Source organism: Equus asinus, chromosome 21 (genome assembly GCF_041296235.1).
Source record: "Equus asinus isolate D_3611 breed Donkey chromosome 21, EquAss-T2T_v2, whole genome shotgun sequence".
NCBI classification, from domain to species: Eukaryota; Metazoa; Chordata; class Mammalia; order Perissodactyla; family Equidae; genus Equus; species Equus asinus.
Window position 1 is genome coordinate 22,940,667 of NC_091810.1, and position 18,836 is coordinate 22,959,502.

Consider the following 18,836-nt stretch of genomic DNA (forward strand, 5'->3'; position numbering starts at 1 on the left):
TACCTTCTATGATATGAACAGTAAGGATCTGGTAGGAACCAACACATCTCCACGTCTCGATGCAGCAATGTTGCCAGGTAACAAATGTAGAAATATACTCAGAAAACTGTATGTGACAATATACAACCTCCGCTTTGCAGCTGATAACCGAGGGAGTGTTAAAACACCATGTTCTCTTAACACTCGGGCTTGTGGTGTGAAAATAAAATTAAACGGGATACTTCCTCTTGTAAATATAAGACAGGCATACAACTCACACATGCATCCTCTAATTGGAAGTAGTAGAGGGGTTTGCAGCAGTCATCTGCAATGCACCGTGGCTTTCACTCTCCTCCCCCCAACCCGAATTCCAGAAAACCCAAAGAAACATAGCGAAGAAAGAGCCTTTCTGATGTCGGGAACAAGGTCACCTCTGACCAGAGAAAGTTACTTATAAAAAGGACAACAGTGGAAACTAAAGGAAAGCTCATATATTACTATAAAACTGAATATGCTTGCATTCTGTGGGTTCACAAGTCTGCTTTTCAAATTCATTGGATACCCAAGCAGTGACTACTCGCTTCTCATATCAAATAACCAGTGCTGCCCACTCCCACCCCCAACAATAACAAGATAGACGCTGCTCTCCAGTATGCACAGCACCAAAGTGGCTATAAGCAAGTACTGAATAGCTCCCTGACATGGGACCCATGCAACTAAAGGCTGTCCAGCATGGTAGGAAGTCGAGGGAGACAGACTTGGGTTTAAATCTCAGCTCTGCTAATTGGGTGCCTTTGGGGAAAGACCCCTGGATCTTTCAGACACAGTGTCCTCATCTATAACTGGGGCTATCCCACCTAGCTCAGAGAAAGTGCATAACAGCACCAGGCACAGTGCCTGCCCTAGGATGGGCACTTTATAAAGGCAAGAAGTCCCTTCCTTTTCCTTTCCCAAAACATGAATATTCTTCAACCAGCCAAAGACGAATATGGGGAGAATCTGGTGCACTGAGCTTCTTCGTGCGAAATGGGCAAAAGCTGAGACCTAATAAGCCTCACACTATACCAAAGTACATGTTCTCCTATAGATGCAAGTAAAAAGCAAAACTGTTAGTAATATAATCTAACTTTTCATAAGAGCCTTAATTAAATGAGCTGCCCTCCACCTCCACAGAGAGGAAGTTATGCAAGAGAGTTTCCTTGCCATTAACTTTCATAGACCTGAGAACCTAGAACTTGCTAGAGGTGAAGCAGCATGGGTGGTACATGTAACTTTATTTAGCAGGCGAGATGCCCAGCCTTTCACGGTTTTCTCCTCCATCATTCACAGGGTGATGTTATAACCAAAGCAAAGACACTGGCCACACAAGCTGTCTTCCGATGTATCTGGAAGGCAGAGCACCCTCCACAAAGAGCCCACCAACAAAATGAACAAAGAGGGAAGCCACAAATTCTAATTTGTCTGACAAAGAGAAGCAAGGTCCTTGAAGAGGGTGCATAGCCCGTGCCCGCGGTCCCCAGGGTGTGGGCTGTGGGCCACATGTGTGACAGGGAAATTGGTGGAGGCTTCTTGTACAAGGAGATAGCACTGCAGAGAGGCTAAGAACTCAAGATCCGACAGGAAACAAACCCGGACACCACTACCACCTGGTTCTGTGACCCTGAGCAAGTAACTTGACCTCGCAGATCCTCTACTTCCACCTCAGCAGAAAGGGATCACGGCAGTACCTACTCACACAGGATCCCATGAATAGTAAATGACATCATGTGGAGAAGGCATCTAGCCTAGCTCCTGGCACGTGAGCACTCAGATTGTGGTACTCATTATTATTACTACTTGCTATAGTTACTATTAAAAAGAAAAGAAGAGGAAAAAGACCCATCAAGTATCTCTGGCATCACAAGGATATTTCTCCAAAATGACATTATGTACTTCCCTTGGGCTCAGACCAACTTAACTCCCTCCCACTCCTAAAGAAGATACTCCTTTAAAATTGTAATAACCTTTAACAACACATTTTCACATCTCACCTCCTCATGTTCACATTCAGAAAAGGATAAGAAGGCTAAAGTAACACAGTGGGCACCTCGGTCAGGACTTCAATTCATTCAGTGAACATTTACTGAGCACCTACCATGGTCCACGTGCTGGGGAGTAAGATAAAGGCTGAACTGCGGAAGAAATCACACTCTTGGGTGGGTGGAGGTGGGGGGAGAGAAAGACATACAACCCAAAAGGAACCATGAGCTAATTTACTACGTTAAGCACCATGCTGAGCTGAGTGCTCTCCATACACTATCTCATTTAATTCCCAGAATAACCCTACAGGGTAGGATTCTCTACACTGATTCATTACGTACGGACTGAGTGCCCTTCATCTAACACACATAGAGACTTCTCTAGGGAAGTCGGGGTGCAGTCGGGAAAGACAGACTTGGTCTCAGGCCCCTTGGGTCTTACAATGAACCTCCATATAAAGCCTGGTGATTATTATAATGGTAAATAAACCACCCAGAGATGGAGACAACTACCTCTGCCTCAGGGGATCAAGAGGAAGTTTCCAGAGCAGGAGACATTTCGAACAGGGCTTGGGGAGTATGCCAGGCAAAGGGGACGAGGGCACAGCCCACATGGAGCAGAGGCATCTCAGTACATGGACAGGGAATGCCAAATGAGCAGGTGCAGCTGCAGGACAATGAGGGTGGGGGTGTGAGTGTAGGAACCGAGGCAGGGCCGGGACACACGGGTGCCAGCAGATTTCATTAGGGTGGCAATGGATTCCATCCTCCGCGGAAGGCTGTTAAGACAGGGAATGAGGTAGTCAGGCTTCCATTTAGGTGACATCAACGGCAGCAGTGTGGAAGAGAGACATGCCAAGGCAGGGAGGCCTTTAAGAGGCTTGCTCGGTGATTCAGGTGAAAGGCAAGCAGGCTGAGAACTCAGACAGCCCCATGTAGGCAGACAGGGTACCACAGTGAGCAGGAGCAGGAGTTCTGAAGCCAGAGTGCCTTATTCCAAGTCCCAGCTCCTCCACCCGCAGCTGGGCTGCTTTGGGCACATCATTTAACCTCAAGGTACCCAGTGTCTGGCTCATTACAAGTCCTAAGTGAACGCTGACTATGAAACTACTGGGAGGTAGACTGGGCACAGAATGAGTTCCTAGTGAAAAGCAAGAGAGGGAGACCGACGACATCAAGGTTTTGAGCCTGGGTGAGTAGAGGGGTGGTGGTGGTGAGTCCATTGAACAAGAGACGGAATACAAGAGGGCAAATGGGGCGGAGGAGGGGAGATGATAGGTGTGCTAGGGGTCATGCTAACTCAGAGTTAACACAGGTGGAGATGCCCAACAGAGGTTTACAGAGAAATCAGCAGAGAGGTGGAGCCAGGAGCCATACCTTTGGGAGTTGTTGGCACAGTTGGTAGCTGGAAGCCATGGGAGTGGATAAGATCACCCAGGGAGTTTGGAGAAAGAGAAGACAAACAGGCTGGAGACCAGACTCCAGTATTTCAGATATTTTAAGGTTAACTGTATGGTAGGCCCCCTTAGCCATAATTTCGCTTTCTGCAGTTTCAGTTACCCGCGGGCAACTGCTGTCTGAAAGCAGATGATCCTCCTTCTGGACATATCATGAGAAGGTCAACAGGAGCCTAATGCTACCTCACAATGCCTGCATCACTCACCTCACTTCATCCCACCACATAGGCATTTCATCATCTCACATCATCACAAAAAGAAGGGTGAGTACAGGGCAATAAGATATTTTGAGAGAGAGAGAGACCACATTCACACAACTTTTATTACTGTACATTGTTATAATTGTTCTATTTTATTGTTAGTTATTGTTAATCTCTTACTGTGCCTAATGTAAATTAAACTTTATTATAGGTATGTGTGTATAGGAAAAAACATAGTACACATACAGTTCAGTACTATCTGTGGTTTCAGGCATCCGCTGGGGGTCTTGGAATGCATCCCCCGCAGATAAGGGGGGACTACTGTATATACCAGGAGGAGGCCTTGTGTTTGCCACCAGGAAAACCTTTGTGGAAGGCAGAGAAATAGCACAGCATTAGGCCACAGGGAAGTAACTAACTCAAAATGTAGTGCCCGGGGCAGGGAGGTCAGAGAGGGTTCACAGATGAAAAATCTGTCGTCTCAGGTGTCTGGACTCTTGAGTCACATACACAAATCCCCAGAGGAATGAGGTGCCTTAGTCTGCCCTCCAAATCTGCGTTGAAAGGTGGCCAACAGGATGGAAAAACCTCCTGGTAGAGACAGCAAAGGAAAACGGCAGATCTCCACTGGGAAGGAAAAGTCTTCTCAGGAAGAGTCTGACTTGCCTGTGCCCACCCCCTTACCACAAAAGAATGAAAGAGAAAGAGACTTCTCTTTCCCTGAATTCCCATTAATAGCTGAGTAAGTGGCCAAAATACCTTGGGACTTAGGATATTAGTCACGAGGTGAATATTTACCTAAAACCTATCATTGCCAAGCCAGGGAGTGAAAAGCACAGAACAAAGGAGAAAAGACATGGCTGTTTTCCTCAAGGAGCTTAATATCTAGACAGTAAGGATTCAACAAACACGGTGGCTGGCAACGGTTTTCTGTAAAAGGCCAGATGGTAAATATTGTAGGCTTTGCAGTCCATTCTGTCTCTGTTGCCACTTCTCAACTCTGCCCTGGTAGCGCGAAAGCAGCCAGAGATGATACTAAAGGAATAAGGTGGCTGTGTTCCAATAAAGCCGTAAAACAACAAAACAAAAGCAGGCAGCCGGCTGGATGTGACATGGCCGCCACAGTTTGCCAACTCCTAGATTAACATGCCACCAGCCAGCAGAGAATTTGGTCAGCCTGGAAGTTTCTAAGAGGCATTCCATACTCAGAAGTCATTAAGGAAAGTTAGGATTCCTGTTAGACTTGAAGGAAAAATAAGAAAGAAGGAAAATCTGTGCTTGCTGTGGATTTAATAAGATAAAATGAAATGAAGGCTCAATTTACAACTATTTTCAAGTCTTCTCTGACCATGAAAAACCTGAGGTTTCCTTTGAAGACATCTCCTCTTAGAAACTAATTCGTGCTCCTAGGTTTACAGGAAGGAAGGAGATTAACACTTGGCTGCCAAAGATCTCCCTGTCATCCCTCAACCCCTACAGTCCTCCTATGGAAGGCCAGAAGAACAGATAGACGTAACTGTCTACCTCTGCCTAAACCGCCAGCTTTGCTACTCAAGAAAGAAGGAAAATAATATTGGGTCTCCAATTCCTCTAAAAGCATGAGCCAGGGTGCACACCTTCCCCTCGGCCCACCGCATCAGGACTGTTATAACCCAACTGAGAAGGAGCCACAAAAGAACGTGTTGACAATCCCTGCACTCATTTCTTGCCCTGAACTGCAAAACCGAGAGCCAGTAGGTGCATGCGTTATCTAGTCCGCACCACCACTTGAAGAGTTGCACCAAGGATGGACGACCAAGACTGAGCTGTGGGAGCGGCCATTCTCCTTTGCAGCAAAGTTCGTTCAAGTCTTACATTCCCAAGAATGATAACTACTTTAAAATTTTGAGTTTCCACCTCAAAACCTGGATTTAGACCAATAATCCTATAAGACTCTTGCTCAATGACATGCCAGTTTCCTGGGAATGGAGAGGGAGGGTAGAGTGTATGTCCAAGGAATTATTTGCACAAAAAAACAGAAAGGAAAGAAAAAGGCCTGGGTCAGGAATCACTTAAAACCACAGAGTGACTGGACTGCTCTTTGGTTTCGGCTTCACCCAGAATATGTCAGTGTGAGTACCCTGCATCCAGACCTCTAAAATCACTTCAAACATGCAAACAGAGGGACTGAGGGGAACTGCGTGTGAAAACAACATAAAACAGCACCCCCAGCCCCAAAGGATCGTAAACCACTCCACAAAAGTGAAATATCAGAAGTAGGGTTTTTGACAGAAAACAAATCTAATAAAATGAAGTCCGTTCTTAAACAATAAAAATTTCACTAATAAAAATAATCACCACCACATTTGGAGATCTTTCTATGACCCCGACACTGCATGAGGCACCTTCTATGAATCACTTTGTTTAACCATCCCAGGAAGCCTGGGAGGTGGCACTGTCACCTGTCACCATCCTGCTCTCCCATCGGGAACCGGGCTCAGGGAGGTCAAGGACTCTGCCCTGAGCCCTGAGGTGGGATGTGGCCGAGGCAGGGCTCAAACCCCAGCCTTCCTCACTCCACGAAATCAGCACTCACAGCAGCCGCTCGCATTTCTGCGGCATCTACTGGGTCATGCACTTTACCCCCACGATCCTCTGTTAATCATCTCAACAACTCCTTGAGGAAGGCACTGGTTTTTCTAACTCTCATCTTACAGATGAGAAAACTGAGTTTCAAAGAGTCCTGGGAAAGTCCTAGGTCATCCAGTTGGCAGGGGACAGAGCTGGGATTCCAGTGGAGGTTTTTCCACTCTGGAGGCCAAGCTCCTTCCCATGCCATAGGCTTCCCTTCTCAGGGTCTCCTCAAAGTCCCCAACCCTATGTTACCAACTTCCAAAGAAGGGCCAACAGGAGGGGCATGTACCCCCAGCCACGAACCACGTTGGGGCAGCTTTGCTGTTTGGACCCCTCATGGCTTCAGCTGAATGGCACAGTGTCCAAGGGAGCCTCCTGGGGCCAGGCCACCTGCCTCCCTTTTATTTTAATGCCAACATCCCCTCCCCAGCCCCCTGGGGGAGAAAGCAGTCTTCTGACTCTACTGCTGGCTACATTCGTTTCCCACATGGATAAAAACCTGAGGTCAGAAAACACCACTCAGAAGTGACTCATTTCTGACTTCTCTGCCAAAAACAACACCCTTTTACGTAACTTGCTCACACACCAATCTCTCCCTCCTCCTCGGGGTGACTGCCCTGTCAACCCAAGGCTGATCTTCCTCTCAAACTGGCCTTCCATTTCCAGCAAAGGCAAATCAAATCACCCTTTCCGGCTTCGTCTCTCTGCTAACCGGGGTCAGAGGTGGCCAAACCAATGTGCTCCTCCCACAGGGCATTCTTGCAGTGACTTCCTCTGGAAGAGGTGGGAGATTTCGTATCTAATATTGGCTCTCGGGTTGATTTCTTAAGCCAACCTCAAAAAATAAGTGTGGGGTGGGGGAAAGGCCCCATGGACTAGGGATCTTTCTCAGCTGAATTTGCAAGCCAGTTTCCTGACAGAGCACTTCTCACATTTTCCAACTCCAGCTGCATACGTGCAGAAAAGAAAACTCTTTTTGGGTGTGTCTCTAGGCTAGACTTGGCATAGGGATAGCCGTGGGCAGCTATTTGATACACAAAATCGACTTTGCTTCTGCAACCGGAAGCAATTAGTCCAAAAAAATTTTCTTTTTTTATATCTGTCCCCTTAATTTGATATGAAGTTCTCTATGGTCACGTCAGCACATCTATCCCCAAATATCTGTATTTGCTTAAAAAAACCACCAAACACGAGGCATGTTCAGTGATACACTCTACACCACCTCCTCCTCAGGTGAGGACAGCCTCTGTCCTGCTGGGAAGAGGAAGCGAAGGGAACTTCCCCCGGGTGCTGGTGGGAACATCTCAGGAGGAAGGAACACAGAAATTGGCAAGGACTCGAAGGACGGATATGCAAGTGCCATGAGGCTTGCTGAGCCCTGAGTGTGCCAAAAATTAATTCATAAGCAAATGCTTATTTTATAGTTTCCCACTTGCTACAAAACATCAAGCAGAAAAGAAAGATTTCTTCTGGAGGCTGGCAGGAAGAGGGTGGCACCAGAGTGGGGAGAAAAAAAGCAGGAATTACTCTTAAAGAGAAGCTTGATTCCATGGCTCAGCAAGGTGCCACCATTCCCAGGGAACCCAAGGGAGGTGGTACTATCTCCTTGTTCCTATAAGCAGAGGGTCCACCATGAAATCTGAGCTGCTTTGATGGCACCCAGGTAGGAGAAGTTTTGGAGGCAATATCCATCCTCAGGCGTTACTACTATCAGAAGATGCTGGAAGACTTGGGGACACCATCCTTTGGAGTTTATTAGGGCCAGGCCATAGCCTCAAGTTTGCTTCCAGGCATTTCAGGGCTTTAGGTGATGATGTGATAGATAACAAGATGATGATGTGACAGATAATCCTCTCCATTAGGGTTCCTAGCAAGCACAGTATGTCCTTATTTTTAGATTTCCATAAACTGAATCCTCTAAGGTCTAGGCAACTTCTGGAAAGCTAAGGTCCCCAGTGACCTTATCTTCAGGACAAGACTGAATTTTTACAAATCTTCCAAAAGGGGAAGGACATGTGTCAACAGTTGTACGAAAATGGGACTGAATTCCCAGGGAGAACCAAGCTGTAGCACCCAACTCAGAGGCTTGACTGACCTGTGGTAGGTGCTCAATCAATTATAATGGGGGAGTGGGAGCCAGTCTCTAAAGGTGGCCCCCCAGAATTCCCTCTCTCCTTTTATACACAAGCCTCCTTGCAACAAGAGGTGGAGCTTTTCTCCCCTCCCTCTGAAACTAGGCTGGCCTCATGACTGGTTTTGACCAATAGAACGTGGCAGAGGTGACGTGCTAGGAATTCCAAGCTCAGGCCTTAAAAAGACTGGTAGCTTCCACTTCCTGCTTCATGAAACACTACTTCTTAGAACTCAGCTACATTCTAAGAAGGCCAAACACACATGGCAAGGTCACATGGAGGAGAACCAAGCTGTTCCAGGGAATAGCCCCAGCTGAGCTCCAGCTGAGAGCTAGCACTAAGTGCCACAGCCATACAAGTGGTCACCTTGGCTGTTCCAGCCCAATCAAGCCCCTAATGACTGTAGCCCATCCATGATCACACATAGCAGAAGAACCACCCAGCTGAGCCCAAGCTCATAGAATTGTGACAAGTATCAGAATGGCCATTGCTTTTGAGCCATTAAGTTTTGAGTTGGTTATTCAGTGATAGATAGCTAAAATGGGGGAGGGGACAAGAGGCATGTGATATTCACCAGATTTTGTGTAGCTCTGTAGCTCTCAGTGAGTCATAACTCTCGCTGAACTTCTGTCTCCCCAACTCTGTGACGGGACAATGCATGACCAGCATACCTCACAGGGCAACTGGAGACTCAAATGAGATTGCTTGAGTGAAAGAACTTCATAAACAGTGAATGACCAATTCAACAGAATTTGGATACTGGTCTCATTTGTCTTCTCTACTGAGCTCTGCAGCCATGAACCCATCCCTGGCCCACTTACCCCTCTGTCTTGGGAGATGACAAGGAGTTACCTTGTAAGAAGGAGAAAGTCATCTACCTTTATAAAGCTCCTGCCTTCTTCCTCAGGTCTTCACTATCATCCTGAAGAATGAAGCCCATTACAGGCAAGGAGGAGTTTGGGGAGACAAGCTGCCTTGGTTCAAATCTTGGCTCTGCTACTTATTGCTTGTAGGATTTGGGGCAAGTTCCTTAACGATTTTGTGTTTTAGTTTCCTCATCTATAAAAAGGGATAATCATGGCACCCACCTCACAGGGAGATTGTGAGGATTAAATGAGATGATGCATGAAAAGCACTTAAGCACAATTCCTGGCCCACAGTAAGCACTTAATAAAGGTTGGCTGTCATCATCATCAGTATAGTTTTTACTTTAATTTTTCAAATGATCAGAAAGTAAAATTGACTTTTTTGGTATAGAGTTCTACAAATTTTCATACATATATCGATTTGTGTGTCCACCACCAAAAGCAGGATACACAACAGTGTCATCACCCAAAAAACTTCTTTGTGCTATTCCTTTATACTCAAACCGTCCCCTCACTCCTACTGTGGCAAACATTGATCTGTTCTCCATCACAATAGTCTTGTCCTTTTGAGAATGTCATATAAATAGAACCATACAGTGTGTCACCTTTTGAGATTGGCTTCTTTCACTCAGCGTAATGCTTTTGAGATGCAATGAAGTTATTGTATTTATCAGTAGCTCACTCCTCTTTATTGCTGAGTGGTATTCTGTTGTATGGATGTAACATAGTTTGTCCAATCACTATATTTTAAATAACTATTTTCACAAGACAGAGAAGACTTCAGAAATGGAACCAGCCAGCCATCGCCACCGGGTTCTAAGAACTCCTGGGAAAATACCTAATAATTGCTAAAAAGTCCTGGTTCAAAGCTGCAAGGAACCCAGGAGTCCACACTTACGTCTCACACTTTATAGACACATGAACATAACTTCCCTAATCCCACACACAACCAGACTGGGCAGCAGGTCTCATTTCCCCTCTTTTCTATGTGAAACATGTCCCAAATCCTGGGAGGAGGTGGTAATACACATAATGGCCCTCTGCTGCCCTTTTCTTGGACAGACAAGATACTGTTCTGGAACCGTGCAGCCCTGCATACTCCCCTGCGATTGCCCTTTCTACTACCTGTCACTGAGAAACATGAATCTAGGGAAGCCCACCTGACCACAGACCAATTTCCCTTCCTGAGACTGTAACACATCACGTGGAACAGGAAGTGATAACGGGCAGTGAGTTCCAGCTGGAACCTACCCTGTCTTTAATGGATTACAGCATTTCAGCAATCATTAATAGCCAAAACTGCAGTCTTTACTCAACTCAAATTAACTTCCCAGCTGGTCATTTACTACTTTGAACCGGCATCTCTAAGGCAAGATGAAACTTTGAATCACGCTCCCTGGGGCTTCAGGGTGTTTGTCCTTAACTGGCCCCAGACAAGTTGAGTTCTACATCATTTTCTCCAGAGAAAGAGAAGCTCAGGGCCAAGGGGATCTCACAAATCAGCCCTAGGCTAGAATAAATTTTCCTGGAACCACAGGTCTCTAATGAGGTGATGGGTTAGATTTGCCCCTCCAACCCCCAAGAGCTCAGCAGGAGGAGAAGGAGAGAGAGAGCGCGTGCACGTGCTCTCAGTGCTGTGCCTTCTCATCCAGGCCGGGGGTCCACAGGCCACCACATCCAGAGGGCCACGTGCAGGCCCACCCACTCATGAGCACACCCGCTCCGTCAAGAGAAAACAGCTCCACTCCCTGAGAGGCTAAACTACTCGAACTCCATCGTGGCATTTCTTCTGGAGCCTGAGCATATGAGTAATAAATGTGTGAAAACATGAAACTAATATTCATAATTACTTTACAAGATAAAGAACTTGAAGGAAAAACAGCTTCTGTGTGCCTTGCCATCACCATCAGGGGTACACTGTGAAAAACACGGCATCTCGCCAGAACCTCAGACTTCATCTTGCCAGCCAGCCTTAGCGCTGGCAGCCCTCAGCCCCCGCAAGCCCTCTCCATGCTTCATTATTCTCTAACTAACGGTCTTCTTGTGTCTAGGCATCCAGACTTTTTAAAGCCTTGAGAGCCAGCTGGAGCTCTGACCTTCTTGTCTCCCACATCCGATCAGCCGCCATTTTGGCCAACATTTACACTAACTATGCACGGGTCCAAGGCCTGGGCCTTGAGCACGGGGTGTAGGAGAGTCTCCATTCATGATATCCTGTCCCTCATCCCCTTACCCCACCAGGTTCAGGACCTCTTTTTCTCTCTTTTTTTTCTTTGTTATTGAGGTGTAACTCATGTACAGTAAAACACACCAATTTGAACTGTGTGGCTCACTGAGTTTGAAATAGGTGTAGACCCATTGTTACCACCACATAGACCAAGATGTAGAATGTCTCCATCACCCCAAAGGGCTCCCTTGTGCCCCACACCTCCCAAGTTAGGACCAATTCTATCATACATTTGTTTTGAGTTCAGGCTCTCATTAGCTCTCTCCTAAATTACTGCTAATTAACTTTTTGATTGTTGGACTGCCTCCTTCTGGACCCTGCTCTCCTCAGTGTACCTGTTCTACACTGACAGATTTATGGTGCTAAATCACAGGCTTGAGGCCTCGTGGAGGGCTGCCATGTTGCTGTATACAGACCCCAGTACCCATCCCCCCGTCCCCTCGCACCTTCCTGCACCAGCTCTGCCCAGTCTGAAGGGCCCAGTCCCAGTTCTGCCAGCACAGCTGCTGCTCTTGTGCCTCTGGGCCTTCCCTTCCACGCAGCATGACCGAGCCTTCCCATGCCCCAGCTCCACGCCCAATTTCCACCTTTCAGACCCATACCCATCGCTCAAAGCCCATCTCATCGAAACATCTTTCACCAGCTCCTCACACAGATATCGTTACGTCTTCCTCAGAGGGTCCACAGTTCTGTTCTGTTCTGCCAACCTCTTGGATGGCAGTACACACTATTCTTGAGGCATAACTTCCTATGCGCACAATATACACATCGTTCTTATATCTTTGCTAGATTTTCAATTTCTTCAAGACCAAGCCTCTGGGATTCTGAGATTTCTCAAATTACTAAAGCTTTAAAAAAAATTTGGGAGAGGGAAGGGAACAACATAGGGTTTCCAAATTCTTACTTGGCCAATAGAGAAAAAACTCAAAACTGTCATCCACTATTAACACCATTTCATTAAAGAAAGACATTGGAGCTTAAAAAAAAAAAAATGGAGAGAATATAGTCTCAGAATAAAACGGTCAGATGGTCCTTCAACCAATACATTTGGTTTACAAAAAACTTACCACACTGCCCTCAGTTTTCACATCTGGCTATGCCTGAAGAAAATACTTATGAACAGACTAGTTCCTGTGTCTGGAAACCACTGTCCTGCAGGCCCTAGTAAAGTACCGTGTACACACAAAGTGCTCAATAAATGTTTAGTTCAACTGATCTAGTCACTGGAAATCACATGGTTCAAAGACAAGGAGCGTTTCAGCACTGCTGGCATTCTGACACACTCACCCCAACACCAAGGACACAGCAGGGGGTGGGCAAATCCTAATGATGAGAAGGGCTGCAGAAGTTACCCAGGCTCACTGTCAGACTCATGTGTGACAAAATCAAACAACAACTCCAACACGTGACAGCTGACAACTCAGACTCTGCCATTGGCACAAATTTCAACTTAGTGCAGTGCACAATGACTTCAAAAGTGTGTATTGGGGCAAGCGGGGATTGGAGAGCAAAAGACAGGGCCACTGCAGTTGGCTGTGCAGGTTGTTCAAGGCACAGGGCGCCTGGTAGGAAGAGTGAGTTGGGGCTGAAATCCAGGTGCCCTGGCCCAGGGCAAACCTACCCACGCCCTTTTCTAAACTGCACAAAGAACCAAGACTTCATTAATCCAGACTCTGAATTTAAATTCAAGACCAATAACACAATGTCAAGTCAAATACATACATAAGGGTGAGTATGATATGTAAATTATATCTCAATAAAGCTGTTACCAAAATACGGGTGTTTGTGTGCTTTCCGTTAATATAGGTTCACTGTTTAAATCAATGAAGGGAAACAATGGAGTACAATTTCTTTTCTATGTAAAACTTCTTGAGGACCAGAGAGAAACACAAACACACATACAGCTAAGTAAACCCTTATTCAGAGAGCCACAAAAAAGGAGGCATGCACGAAGGGGGTATTACAAAGACTTAAAGGAATCATTTTAATTGCCATTTCTCCATGAAAATTATCTTATATATGTATTACTAAAATTGCTTCTTTAAGATTTCTCCCAAGAATTCAAGTTTTTATTATCTTTAAATATATATCTTACACAGCTTACAAAAAATCATCTACTCATCTTTGACTAACCTGGCCTGGCTTTTCTCTATTAATTCAAATTGGTTTGGTTTTCTTGAACATTTCAGTTAAAAGGAAGAGAAATTTACAGTCATCAATAGCTGCAGTGTCTATAGATATAAAAATCAAATCTAAATAGCACACATAGTCCAAACTCCCATCTTGTGATGGGATCCTCCATGATCCTGGACAAAAAGTGTAAATATACTTCATCCAATCATTCATTGAACAAAGTTTTACAGAGTAGCTACTATGCCCCTGATCCTAGGCCAGTTTTCTTTGCAGATCCTCAGCATTTTATCAATTTTCAAATGTAACTCATGTTTTGGAACCAAGTCTGAATTATAACTGAATGACCACAGCAAGATATCAACAGAATTTGTTTTTCAGAACAACAGAATTTTGTGTTCTAAGAATGAGCTGTCCCTCACACAAGAGCCCTGGCACCACCTGGCTATCTGGCTCCCAGAACGGAGTCTCCTCAGGCTCAGCAGGGATGTCGCACCAGCGGCCACGCCACCTTCCTACCTGTATGGTGGTGTTGCCTCCTTCCAGAAGGGCGATGGCCAGGAGAATGCTTTCATGGAACACTCGGTCACTGGATGCATTCATTATGAGATCGATGACTAGATTGGAGGCCCCCTCCTTGTCGAGGTGGCACTGGACCTCAGCCAGGCTCATCTCACTCCTGCTCATGGAGCTGGACCCGGAACCTCCTCCTAGGAAGATGGAACATTGTTCTTATTAACCGCAATCAGAGCAGCTAACATTTATAGCACACTTCGTATCACCAGCACGTTATGCACCCAACACTTTAACGGTATCATCTCTTTTAACCTTCTTAACTCCAATGGAAGATAACGATTATTAACACAGATGAAGTCACTTGTCCAAGGATACCCAGTTTATAAGTAATAGAGATGGTATTTGAATGCAGGCAGAGAAGATGAAGAAAGAATGATACTTTTCCAGTGAGATACCTAAAGCCATCCAGCCAAGACTCGCCTTTACATTAAAATACAATGACTTGGGGCAGAATTATTAAGAATGGCTTTGAATTTAAGAGACAAACTGAACTTAAACACTTCTTAGAACACGCCTAAGAAGGCATAGCCTATAACAATCACTTTAGCCCTCTTTCAAACAAATCCACCCTAGCCCCAAACTCACCCTTTCACATAACTTATCTATTCATTCATTCATTCAACAAATATTTACTGAGTGCTTGGCACGGAGCTAAGAGCTGGGGATAGGGGAGTGAACAAAATAAATGACGTTCCCATCCCCCCTGAGCTTCATATGAGATGAATATATGTGAGGCTTTATACCATTTAGTGGAATGGATTCCGACTGTGTATAGCAAGTGCTTATTCAAGACCTTGCTTTACATTATTATTGGCAATAACTGAAATATTAATGTACATGGGGAAAGGGGCTGATCAATTTCAGAAAAATAGAAAATCATCTCTCAGTCCTTCCCTGCAGAGCTCAATTCAAATGGCCTCTCCCTTATGCTGCTCATCCTTGACTATCTAGATCTATTATATCTACAGCACAAGGGAGAAACTGGGTTGCACATCTTCTCTCCCACAGCTTCTTAAAGCAGAATCTGTCTCTGACGCATTTCCAAACCCACCATGTGATGCCTCCCCAGGGCCTCACAAATTTGTTGAGTGACCTCACTACGGAAAGTAAAGAGAAATAGTTTTGAGATGTTGTGTGAGGAACTTCTGCTTGAGACTCCCTGGGAACTTTTGGATGAAAAGCTAAGGTCTCATTTCTGGGATGCCCTAAGAACTGCATCTTCCCTGAAGTTGCACAGCTCCATTAATGAGCAAATATGCTTCAAGTTTTCATCTGGTGAGAAACCCAAGATCCCTCCCCAGAAGTTGCTAGGAGAAATTTATTAAGCATCAAGTATTTTGCCACCTACAGAACCCACCAAGGGTCTGCAGTGCCTACCAGCCATCTTTACAGACAGGGAATCAGGCTGTTCACATTTGTGCTTCAAGCACTGAGCTCCTGGCCTCCCTTAAAATCAACACCCACAACTGAGTTGAACCTTGTTGCAACTGTTACCTTTAATTGTGATTACAATGCTTTTAAACAATTCTATACAGGGATTTTTTTTAGTAAACTCCCCTAAGAGTTTGGGGAGGCACACAGCACAAGCGTTATAATTAGATATACCAGGGTTCAAATTATAGACCTGTCACTACTTCCATTTCCTCTGCTAAACTGGGGTAACAACAGTACTCACCATATAACAGGTCACTTGGAGGAGAAAATAAGATCAAGAATGTAAAATGCTTGGGAGAGTCTTTGGCACTTGGAAAGTGTACAATAAATGGTAGCTTTGACCATCCTCACTGCCAACATCATCATCCTTTTATGGGAAAACATGAGTCCTAATGATCACAAGAAAATGTGCAATAAAATCAAGTTCCTTGAGTCATTCAAATGTCACCAAGAGGGATGCAGCATGGGAAAGAGGGGCAAAAGGCTTAGCCAATATCTCCTCACGGGGAAATATTTTTAGACATCAGTTTGATGGTAGGCCAAAGACAAAACAAGTTGCTAAAAAATACACTAGCAACCCAAATTCATCTGTTAGAGTTTCAACCTGTTAAGTAGAAACACTCAGCTCTCACAGGGCGCACTCAATTCACACGTGCAGCTAATTAGCACACCACACAGCCTACCTCCTCCCCCAGGCTTGCTGGGTCCTCCTGGTGACAGCGGGCCATTGCCAAAGCTGGTAAGGCTCTCTCTTCTTCCTGAAGGTCTGATGTTTCCATAGTAACGGTTGACCAAAATTTGCCTGAGCGCCTCACCCTTAATTCAAACAGGATAATGAAATCAGGTTGTGAATTTAATGCATAACTGAGCAACTAATATTAAAAAAATACAGGGGTACTCAGTTATAATTGGCTCAGTTTCACTCAGTGAAAAAACAAATTATTAATAAAAGCATTTGGAAACTCTAAAGTTAACTTCTCCAATATTTTCTCAGAAAACTAGATCACAAAAAAACCCCATCAATCTAGAATATTAAATATCTGAAGAACTCTCTCACACAGTTTTAAAAAAGATAGAACATTAATTTTGAAGGTCAACTAACAATAACAAAAACAAACAAAAAAGTCCCTAGGGGTAAGCCAATAAAATTTGGACAAATTGAAAATTTTACAGGTCAGCTTCCATATAGCAATAGAAAAATGTTACACCAAGCACATGGTTTATTCCCAAGATCCTAAGAAAATATTAAGATACCAGAGTAATAGAGTATAATAATAAAATAAGCTGAAAGAAAGTCTTTCTTACAGAAATAGTTAATAGGCCAAATGTTGAAGAAAAAATAATGCTATAGAAAATAAATTAGTGGAAGATATCAGAAATGTCAATCAAAAATAAGCACTATGGATGAAATGACATTTGGGACTTGCTTTGAAATAATATGGGAGGAGGGGAACAGGAAGGGGTACAAACGAGAAAAGAGTGGGCACGAATTCATAGTTGTTGAAGCTGAGTTATGAAGGAAGGTTCTCTTGAACCTTCTTTCATATATATTTGAATATTTCCATAAAAAGTTTTAAAAATATACATATCAAAGGAATCCTGGACTGGGGGTTTAATAACTCTTTCCCATAATTCCAATCAAAAAATAAATAAATAAAACTTTGATTTGCTCTCTAATACTAGGAGACATTGGCAAAGCAACACAAAGAAGCAGGATTAATTGTCAGCTCTATTCCACTTGCAGTCATGCTAAGGGACTCTCCGACCATCTCCCAATCTGGAAGTTTCTAAGAGTCAAAGGCTGTGTGGATTTCCTCCGGACTCTTTCCCAGGGACAAAGTAGTAAGGCATGCAGTTCCTCTGGGACACCATCAAGAGAGGTAAGTGAGAAGTCTAGCAGAGAGAAGAGGTGTTGAAATATAGCAGGTCTCTAAAATAGAGACTCAAGAGTTCTTCTAAAGAGATCTGCAACTGTAACATGAGTCAGTAGAATCTAAGGTGATTTGTTAATAAGCTCCGAGAATAGGTCTGGAGACTTCAAGTGGGGTGTTTGAAAAACAAGACGGGAGGGAAGGGAGAGGAAGAGGAGGGGCGCCCTGAGGGTGGTGGGGAGGCAAAGGGCACTCCTGTAAGGTTCCAGGGCTGCATTGTCAGGTGTTTCTCCTTTGTTATTCATGCTACTGGTCAAAGACTCCAGGGACAAAATGGGACGGGGTGGGACAAAACAGGAGGGGATGGGGCGCAGGACTGATACTTAAGTGAAAGCTCAGGAAACGAAAGATCTCAATTTTCCTCTCTGCATTCCACCCATAAATATGTCTCACATTGTAGTTCAGCAAAGGAGGGTGCTTCTCTTAGCTATGAAATTCATTTCCTATCTCGACCAACATTCAAAATTCTGAGAGTGCATCCAACACGGTACGTTATTTGTGATGTTTTCAAGGACTTTTTAAGTAAACTGTTTTCAGTACAATATCCTTAAATGGTTTAGAAAACCATATTTTGGGATAAAGATATAGTTTTGCTGGTGTTCAAGTCTCCGGCACCAGTACAAACACATAAACACTCTCTAAAGCCATCATTGAGAAGATAGTGATTTAAAAGGATGACTTCATAAGAGAAACACAAATTTCAAAGGAACATTCAAGAAAGCCTACTGGGAAAGAAAAAGGGGAAAGAAAAGGTTACCTCCATGTTGAATATAATAGGAGATTAAATGCAATTTCCCTTTTGCAGCATAATGATGCATCGATCTGATTTTCTTTCAAAAAGATACACACTTTGAGATTCCACAATAGGAATGGTTGGCAGTAAACCATCCTAATTCTCTAACTGGATCCCCTTTGGCACCACAAGAACATTGTTTGAGAGGTAGATGGCAGGTAAGCCACAGCCACAGAAGACAGCCAAGAATCTGGAGGATCATAGGGTTCAAGGGTCAAAGGCATGGTGACTGTGACCAGCTGACAACCACGTATCCTTTAGGGAAGTCTCAACCAGAGCCCCAGCACTACAATTCCACTTAGGGCCAGAGCAACTCGGCTCGATTTTCTGCTCCTCAGGGTTTTGAGGGTAATCAGCAAGAGCTGGTCAGTCTGCAGTAAAGCATGCAGAAGGTAAAGAAGGGAACACATGCCATCCGGGAACACGTGGACTCGAGGAACAGGAACTTTACATTTATGCAGCCTGGATGCCAAACTGAAG

The 18,836-nt window shown here is 44.6% G+C and overlaps 1 protein-coding gene across 6 annotated transcripts in view; it reads right to left on the reverse strand.

The window, feature by feature from the left end:
* The window catches only part of ITPR1 (inositol 1,4,5-trisphosphate receptor type 1), a 318,989-nt gene that overhangs the window by 90,119 nt on the left and 210,034 nt on the right, over window positions 1-18,836 (reverse strand). For all 6 annotated transcript variants that reach the window (XM_014868346.3, XM_014868351.3, XM_014868350.3 and 3 more), the window contains 2 exons: window positions 16,316-16,448; window positions 14,142-14,332 (listed from right to left, as the gene is read on the reverse strand). In XM_014868346.3, the coding sequence (XP_014723832.2) occupies window positions 14,142-14,332; window positions 16,316-16,448 (324 nt within the window). The remainder of the gene's footprint in view (window positions 1-14,141; window positions 14,333-16,315; window positions 16,449-18,836) is intronic.